This window comes from Benincasa hispida, chromosome 9 (genome assembly GCF_027475165.1).
Source record: "Benincasa hispida cultivar pf3 chromosome 9, pf3_genome.v1.1, whole genome shotgun sequence".
Lineage (NCBI taxonomy): Eukaryota > Viridiplantae > Streptophyta > Magnoliopsida > Cucurbitales > Cucurbitaceae > Benincasa > Benincasa hispida.
In genome coordinates, this window is record NC_143486.1 from 52,084,358 (window position 1) to 52,094,332 (window position 9,975).

General features: G+C 30.1%; 1 protein-coding gene across 1 annotated transcript; it reads left to right on the forward strand.

The window, feature by feature from the left end:
• Positions 1-5,891: 5,891 nt before the first annotated feature.
• On the forward strand, positions 5,892-9,629 carry LOC120086712 (Leucine-rich repeat receptor-like protein kinase family protein). The gene is made up of 2 exons (XM_039043484.2): positions 5,892-8,996; positions 9,094-9,629. Exons 1-2 carry the CDS (start codon positions 6,179-6,181, stop codon positions 9,483-9,485), a joined length of 3,210 nt encoding a protein of 1,069 aa, XP_038899412.2. The 5' UTR covers positions 5,892-6,178; the 3' UTR covers positions 9,486-9,629.
• Positions 9,630-9,975: the final 346 nt, after the last annotated feature.

Here is a 9,975-nt window from a genome sequence, read left to right on the forward strand (position 1 = left end):
AACATCAAACTTATTAAGAACTAAAAGAATCAAATAAAAAATTTTAAACTTCAAATTAATACTATATTTTGTATAATAGAAAAACTTTAAACATCAAATTAATATTTTTTTTATTAAACCATAAACTAAACTTTCTTATTAAAAAATCATGGAAAAAATTACTAAACTTTTTTAAACTATTTTTTCAAAGTTATTACTAAAAAAATCAAATATCATAAGAAACATTTTAAAAAAACTCATTAATATTTTTATTAAACCATAAACTAAATTTTCTTATTAAAAAATTATTTATAAAATTACTAAACTTTTTAAAACTATTTTTTCGAAGTTAACACTAAAAAAATCAAATATAAAAAAAAAATATGTTTAAAAAATCACAATAATTTTGTATTAAACTATAAACTAAACTTTCTTATAAAAAAAATCACTGAAAAAATTACTAAAAATTTTAGAACTATTTTTTCAAAATTAGTTCTAAAAAAATCAAATATCATAACAAATATGTTAAAAAAATTACAATAATTTTGTACTAAACTATAAATTAAACTTTTGTATTAAACTAAAAATACTAAAGCAAACTAGAAGTAAAAAAATCAAATAGTATAAAAAAATATATAAAAACTCATTAAATTAGTTTTTTTTTTCTTTTGTTAAAAACAAATAAAATACTAAAGTTTTTAACTAAAAAACAATACTAAAAAGTAGAATATCATATAAAAAAACAAATAAACAAGATTACGTCTTTTTCTATTAAAAAATAATAAACAAAAAATATAGAGAAAACTATAATACAATATAATGCCTACTAATATTATTATATCAATATTGTTGATCTAATGTCTTCAAGAACAACAATAATTTTTTATATATTTAAAATACAAACGAAAATACTAACATTATAGATCTAACATAATATAAATAATAAAAAAAATTACTAACATTATTATATCAATATTAGTGAATTTAGACTATTAAAAAACTATTATTCAATTGAGACTAACATGGTAGATCTAAAATATTAACATGGTTAATTAACATAAATATGTAGATCTAAAATACAAAAAACTAGTAATAAATAAAAGATAAACGTGTAGATCTAAAAATTATTAACATCAATATATAAGAAATTAAAATAATACATTTAGCATAAACAAATATTAAAAATAAAAAACTAGTAATAAATAAAATTTAAACTAAAAAATTCAATAGTAGGTATTCTTTTTTCTTCAAAGTGACCATGTTCACCTTTTTTTTTTTTTTTTTTTTTTGTTATTTGTTATTCGGCAACAACTACAAAAAAAAAATAATAAAACCATATTAGAACCTATAACTTATATTTTTAATTAAAAAAATAGTAATTTAGTTGATCGAACATATACTCTTTTCTTGAATCTTTGTTTCTCAAACAACAATGAAAACTATAAAATAATAATAATAATAATAATAATAATATAAGAATAGAAATAAATTTTATAATTATTCTTACAAAAAAACAAAAATCTCTAGTAAAACAAAATAACAAACCTGTTTAAGGGTAAAGAAGTGTGAGACAAAGGATCCACATAAAATAGAAGATGAGAATTAAGAAATAAGAAGAGAGTAAGGAGAACGAAGTAACCAGTTGTGATAAGATAGTGGAAAAATGAGTTGAAAATGGGCGAAGAGAGTAAGACAATCAAAAAATGAGTGAGGTGAAAAAATGAGTGGGATATGGGGTTAAATAGCTATAGATCGAGTGTTCAAAACTCGACCCACATATTTAAGAAGAAGAGGAAGTAGTTGAGACGCAAGGCAGCTTTAAATTGGTGAAGGTGTAGACATGCGGCAGGCGAGCAAGCATGGAGAAGTGATGTAAAGTGACGGGACACAACAACAACTTGTCGAGGGTTGAAGTCTCAACCTATGTAGGTCAGAGTGTTGAACCCTCGATTTGTGAATGAGAAGGTCGAGATTTCAACTTTCGACTTCCTCTATATTGAGATTTTTTTCCATCTCGAAATCTTAAAGCTACCCTAAATCTCTAAATATTTTACAAACTACAATATTTCACTAATATTTTTCCTAATCTACACTATTTAAATAAAAGATCCCACTTGCGTGCTCTTATTTCATCATGTTATGACTTTCAAGAAAAACTATAGAATATATATTATAACCTTATTTATTAGTTATTGTATATATTATTTCTGGTAGTATTAAGTTAAATTATAAATTTAATTTGATCCCTATAATTTGGAAAAAGTTATAATTTAGTCTCTATAATTCTAAAATTCTGATTTTTTTTTCATCTATGAGATGAAGGATCGAAGACCCCGAAATTGATAATATATACTTGATGTAGATTGAGCTATACTTTTTTTTTACTTCAAAGTTAGAATTTAGTTTTTAAGATTTATTAAAACCTCCTAAATAATCTATGGTTTGTTAAAACTCTATTTATAGATTTTATCAAATAATTGGAATTAAATTCTAATTATAAACTATATGGACTGAATATGAACTTTTTCTAAATTATAGGGACTAAATCCCAATTAATTCACATCAATATTTAAGGCTTGTTATCATCAAAATTAAAAATTCAAGAACAAAATTGAATTTGTTGGATTTATTATTAGCCTATTAGCTATTTAAAAAATTCAAAAACTATTTTCTAAATTACAAAACAGACCTTAAAACTCTCAATATTACATCTAGTAAATGTGGGTTACTCAAATGCTAAATACAACTAAATATTTGATGGATCATCTCCTTCTCCACTACCTTATTGAACTTGAGACTCCAATCTTCATTAGAAACATACTAGCTAAAAACTTCTTTTTCCAAAAATTAAATTAATCCCTAAAAGTTTTTCCGTTTAGTAATCATTTTGTTTTTTAAAATTAAACTTATTTCATCCACATTTCTTATACACATCTTTCTTTAAGTAAAATGGTTAAATAGTGAAATTTCAAAGACAAAAACATCTTTTTTAAAAAAAAAAATTTTATTCTAAAAATTTGGCTTGGTTTTTAAACCATTGGTGAAAAGTAAATAACAAAAGAAGAAATTTGGAGGTGGATGTAGTGTCCATAAGCTTAATTTTCAAAAACAAAAATTTAAAAATAAAATGGTTTTCAAATAATGGTTATCAAATGTCTTAATTATCCATTACTTTACTTTTTTTATCTCCTATGCCGAGTTAAGGAACTCATCACATTAAAAAAAAAACAATGTACTCTTAACCAAATTAAAAAAAGATGGCAAAAAAAAATCTACATCACTTTCACCACAAACGGAAAACAACCATAACTCCTCAAACAATTAATGTTGCAACTAATAAAAACAATTATTCCAAAATTTCTCAATTTGTTCTTGATATTTTACCATTTTATAGTTTACCCTTTTTGATTTTTCTCAATTGCATTCTTGTTATAAAATTGTTAATAAAAATAACACGATATGACACGTGTCACATATCCAATAAAAGAATAAATTATTGACAACTAACCTTTTAGAAAAGAGAATTTCAACCTAAGGACGAAAGAATCAGAATAAAATTGAAAATTTTTCTAAAATATCATGACTAGGGTGTATATAACAGAAAAAACAACAATTTATTAAGATTTGTTAACCAAAGGAAAATGGAAAAGAAAAGAAACTTAATAAAAGAAAAAAAAACCATATCCCAAACTTTGATTCAAATAGCCATGGAAGAGAGGTTAAAAGACAATGTAAGAAGATGGCCAAGAAGTAGTTTAGATCAGTTTCACCCTAATAGAAAAAAAAAAATGTGTCATTTATAATAGGTATTACTAGTAAACATAACTCCCAACAACTAATGTTGCAACTAATGACAACCAACAACAGCACCAAATATTCCAAAATTTCTGAATTTGGACCCAATCTTTTAAAATTAATAAATTTACTTTTAATCTTTTGATTTTTTAAAAATTGCATCCTTGTTACAAAATTGTTAATAAAAAATGGCATGCATGTGTCTAACAAATTGATGAACCCTCGTATTAATATTAAAAAAATAAGTCAATTAAATCATTCCTAAAATAATAGGACGTTTAAAACTTCTCTTGGAATTTATGCTTACTATTAAAGTTCTTTATAAAGAGAAACCTAATCATTATTATTGAGGATTGTGCCAGCCAGGGCCCAAAGTCCCAAACTAGCTGAAACTTGGAGACAACATCAGAGATTTCTCGTCCCAAAAGGAAATTGGCACTCTACAACCTCGAAGGCCCTAATAATTATTGGCAACCCAAGTAAGTATTAGAAAAAAGACCTTATAAACAGTCCCATTTCCCCATTTCAACGATTATGGAAAAACTTAGTGAACTAAAATATTTATATACTAACTTAGACATCAAATTAATTGATTTTTCAAGGGGTTACAAAATTTCTTGTTTAGCAACATGGCCTTAGTTTCACTTTCACACTATTTATTCAAACTTCTATTTAGTTTTTACTTCCCTTAATAAAAACTTCAATCATTTTAACCTTATTTATAACGTTTTATATGGTAGGAATTTGAACCTCCAAATCCTACTTGATAATCATTTTATTTTTTAAAATTAAGTTTATACACATTACTTCTATTTATTAGTTTTTATGAGTTGTTGTCTACATTTTAGAAGTATTCTCAAAATCAAAATTAAATTTTGAAGAAAAAGTAGATTTTATTTTTTTTAAATTAGCTAAGAATTCAAATATTTTTATAGGAAATATAAAAACCATAGGTAATAAATTGTGATAAAATAAATACACTTTTAGAAAATAAAAAACAAAACAAAATAATTATCAAACAAAAACCAAACTTTTAAGTTAAAGATTTATGCTTTGACCAATTGATGCTCAAATAGTCTATTCATTGTCCTTTGGATTTAGGATGAAAAACTTAGCTTAAAATGATCACATCCACCCTGCTTGCTCTAATTCATCCCATTAGGACTTTCAATGAAAACTATTTGATATTTATTATAATGTTATTTATTAATAATTGTATCTATTACTTCATGTAATAATAAAGTTTAAAAAGTTGGACTTAATAAAATTCAAAAAGTTAGAATTTAGTTTCTATGATTTTAAAAGATATAATCTAGTGTTTATGATTTGATAGAACCTCACAAATACTAAATAGTATCTATGGTTTAATAAAATGTTCATAAATAGTGTATAGATTTTATCAAAATGTCATTGTATATTAATGATAGACCGGGATAAACGTTTATCTATATAGCAAAATGTCATTATCTATAGTGATAGAATGTGTGATAGAAGTCTATTACGATCTACTTGACAGTAATATTTAGCTATATTTGTAAATAAATTGATTCATTTTCTTTTATTTGAAAATAACTCTATATTTTAACTTTTTTTTTTAATTATATGGATTAAATTTAAAATATAACCCAATATTAGTGTACGATTTTTGTGTCACATCATATCAATACATCATTCACCAATTTAATTGGAAGATATTAAAAAGACAATGTACTTATAACCAAATAAGATTGCCAAAGAATAGTTTACATCACTTTCACAACCAAAACAAGACAATCATAACTCCCCAACAATTAGTGTTGGAACTAATAATAACCAAGTATTCCAAAATTTCTCAATTTGGTCTCAACCTTTTACAATTAATAAATTTAGCCTTAAATCTTTTGATTTTTCTCAATTGCATTCTTCTTGTTATAGAATTGTTAATAAAAATAACAAAACAATGACAGGTGGCATGCATGTGTCCAATAAAAAATAAATTATTGACAACTCAACTTTAGAAGACAGAATTTCAACCTAAGGACGATGATTAGAGTAAAATTAATGAAATTTAAGGGACTAGGGTGTATACTTTAACCAAAAAAAAAAAAAAAACAACCGTTTATGAGGATTTGTTAACTGACAGAGAATGGAAAAAGAAAAAGAAACGGTTTTCTTAATAAAGATTAAAAAGAAATAAAAGAAGAAAAAAAAAAAAAAAAAAAAAAGGAAAAACCATATTCTAGCATCCAGAATTAAGAATCAAAACAGGGAGGAAAAAACAACAATAATAGAATAGAGAGAAAGATTCTTGAATCTAAATTCCTCTCTCTTCTGTTTTCTTTTTCTTCTCCTATAAACAAAACATGGGTTTCCCCTCTCCACAATCACAAAACAGATCATTGTGTATTTTGTGTTTTCAAGAACAATGCCTGCAATTCTAAAGAATCCCTTTCTTCCTCTTCATTTCTTCACCATAGCCTTGATTTTATGTATAAAATTCCTTCTCTTTTCTTCTTGTTACTCCATTGATGAGCAGGGTAGAGCTCTTCTTGAATGGAAGAATAATCTAACAAGTCCCACAGATGTTTTGAGTTCATGGAATCCGGAAGCCACGACGCCATGTTCATGGCTTGGAGTTGTGTGCAACTCCAATGGAGAGGTGGAGGAGATAGCCCTGAGACTATTGGAATTGCAAGGTACATTGCCTACAAACTTTCAGGCTCTTAAGTCCTTGAGGATCCTTGTGATCTCCGAGACGAATATTACTGGAAGAATCCCGACAGATTTTGGAGATTATAACAAGCTCAATGTTCTTGATCTTAGCAAAAATAACCTCTTAGGAAAAATCCCAGAAGAGATTTGCAGGCTGAGTGAGCTGCAAGATTTGTTTCTTAATAACAATGATTTTGAAGGCAACATACCCTTGAACATTGGAAATCTTTCAAGCCTTGTGAATTTTCAAGTCAATGACAATGATATCGATGGGGAGATTCCAAAGAGCATTGGAATGTTGAAGAATCTTTATCTTTTCAAAGCTGGAGGGAATAGACTTCTAGAAGGTTTGTTGCCAAAGGAAATTGGAAACTGCAGCAGTTTAACGGTGTTAGGCTTATCCGACAGCGGAATCTATGGTCCTATTCCTTCATCAATCGGGATGCTGCAAAGACTTCAGACCTTACACATATATAAATCACAACTTTTTGATGCACTCCCAGAAGAGATTACAAACTGTAGTGAATTACAGACTATTAGACTGTATCAGAATGGTATTTCTGGACCGTTACCAAGACGAATCGGGGAGATGAAAAAGCTTAAAATCCTTCTTCTATGGTTGAACTTAATGGAGGGTGAAATTCCAGAAGAAATTGGAAACTGCAAGGAACTGGTAGTATTTGATCTTTCAGAAAATCTTCTAACGGGACCTATACCAAAAGGTTTCGGACGACTTCCGAAACTTCAAGACATTCAACTAAGTCTTAATCAGCTTACTGGTGCAATACCACCTGAAATTTTTAATATTTCGACTTTGCTTCATTTGGAAATAGACAACAACAAATTATCGGGGGAGATACCAGATAATATAGGCAACATGAAGAACCTACGTACACTATTAGTATGGGGGAACAATTTAACAGGCACTATTCCCCTCACTCTAGCAGATTCCCCAAATCTCACATTGGTGGATTTATCTCTCAATCACTTAACAGGTCCAATACCAGCAAAGATTTTCGCTATGAAAGAACTAACTAAACTTCTTCTCTTATCAAATAATCTATCAGGGATCATTCCTCCCGAAATTGGAAACTGTTCCACACTATCCAGGCTAAGACTGTCTATGAATAAGCTTGGAGGTACAATTCCATCAAAGATGGGAAATCTCAAGAACTTAGAACTTCTTGACATGGGTGACAACTTTTTTGTTGGAGGGTTTCCTTCATCCTTTTCCAAATGTGACAAGCTTGAGTCGCTTGACCTACGTTCAAATCGGCTCACTAGTCTTCCAAATACTCTGCCAAAGAACCTAGTGTATTTTAATATATCTAACAACAGGCTTAAAGGTCAGCTCAACCCCGACATTGGAGGATTATTGGAATTAACTAAATTAGATCTCAAAAACAACCAGCTTTCAGGCAAAATCCCTGCAGAAATTGTTTCCTGTGAGAAAATCCAGTATTTAGACCTCAGCAGCAATTTCTTCTCTGGGGAACTCCCTAAGCAATTAGGTACATTTGGTTCACTTGAAATTGCTCTTAATCTAAGTCACAATCAGTTCTCAGGTCAAATCCCATATGAATTCTCTGGTCTCACCAAGCTAAGTATTCTAGACCTCTCCCACAACAACTTCTCTGGGGAACTTAGCTTTCTTTCCGAGCTTGAAAACCTCGTCATTCTAAACATCTCCTACAACGACTTCTCCGGGAAATTGCCCGACACACCCTTCTTTCAAAAGCTCCCTGAAAGCGCAGTTATCGGAAACAAAAACCTCCTCTATGGAGAAGATAATCCTAAAGACAATGGGGAATCCAGCAACATAAGCAGACAAGCATTACATATAGCTATGCCTATCTTCATCAGCATATGTGCAGTGCTGTTATTTTTAGCATTCTATATGCTAATTCGCACCCACATGGCACGTTTCATCATCTTTACAGAAGGCAACAAATGGGAAATAACCCTATTTCAAAAGCTCGATTTCTCAATAGACCACATCATAAGAAACTTAACTACATCCAACGTGATCGGCACCGGAAGCGCTGGTGCGGTCTACAGAATCCCAACCCCAAATGGGGAAACAATGGCAGTGAAGAAAATGTGGTCTACTGATGAAACTTCCTTCAACACTGAAATCGAAATTTTGGGATCAATTCGACATAAGAACATAATCAGGCTACTGGGATGGGGATGCAACAGGAATGTGAAGCTCCTGTTCTATGATTATCTTCCAAATGGAAACTTGAGCTCCCTTATCCATGGCCCTGAAAAAGGAGAAGCAGAATGGGAGGTTAGATACGAAGTTCTTTTAGGAGTGGCTCATGCTCTAGCATATCTTCACCATGATTGTATTCCACCAATCTTACATGGAGATGTGAAAACTATGAATATCCTTCTCGGCCATAAATTTGAACCATACCTAGCCGACTTTGGGATAGCCAAAATCATGAGTACAAAAAGCGTCAATGACGGTTCACAGATGTCATTGTCGAGATCTCAACTTGCTGGCTCTTTTGGCTACATGGCCCCTGGTATGTTCATTTCTCTCCCACTTTCAAAACCCATATTTCGATCTTCACAAATAAACTCCATGGATTCAAAACTAAACGTTTTTCTTGATGATTACAGAACAAGGGTCGATGTTGAGAGTTACAGAGAAGAGCGATGTTTATAGCTTCGGTGTAGTGATAATGGAGGTTCTAACAGGGCGGCATCCGCTGGACCCAACTTTACCAGGAGGAGCCAATTTGGTGCAATGGGTTCAAGATCATTTCGCCACACACCAAAACACAGCCGACATTTTCGATTCAAAGCTCAGAGGAAGAACCGATCCCACAATGCATGAAATGATACAAACTTTAGCCGTCGCATTGATCTGTGCCAGCGTCAAGGCCGATGATCGACCACCAATGAAAGATGTTGTCGGCATGCTCGAGGAGATTCGACAAGTGGGATTGGAAAGAGCTGCTACCGACGACACCAAATCGGAAATAGCGGTAGTGGTTGAATCGCCGCCGTAACGGAAATTTCTGTCCCTAGTTTCTAGTGCTCCTCTCTTTTCTGATCATTCAATTTTGACGGTTCAGAATGAGTTCACTTTTATTTCTAATTTGTAAATTGAAATGATCAAATTGTTGGGTGCATTTTTGAACCACGATCTTTTTGCGGCTCACCTCGACCACACGACATAAAATTCTCAAAATTTTGTCGTAGGACAAACTATAGTTAGACTATTGAGCTGCCAAGAAGAAATGCAGCATCCCGCGATGCAGGCAGATTTTTTTAATTGAAATAACCATTAGGTTTTTTAGTTCAAACTAGTCCGAGCAGCGAGAATTCGAATATTTGACATTCGGAGAAACTACCCTATGAAATGATCAATGGAAATATATTTATTTATCAAATAATCATTTATTAACAATTCATGTAAAAGGGTTTAGTGAGGATCATCGAGTCATGTTCAAATCTATGGACCAAATATATGACTTTTAAGCTTATCCAATTCCAACT

Coding starts and splice junctions, on each gene's coding strand:
- LOC120086712 (XM_039043484.2), top strand. CDS start 6,179: ATGCCTGCAATTCTAAAGAATCCCTTTCTTCCTCTTCATTTCTTCACC. Junction 8,997..9,093: donor TTTTGGCTACATGGCCCCTG/GTATGTTCATTT, acceptor TGATGATTACAG/AACAAGGGTCGATGTTGAGA.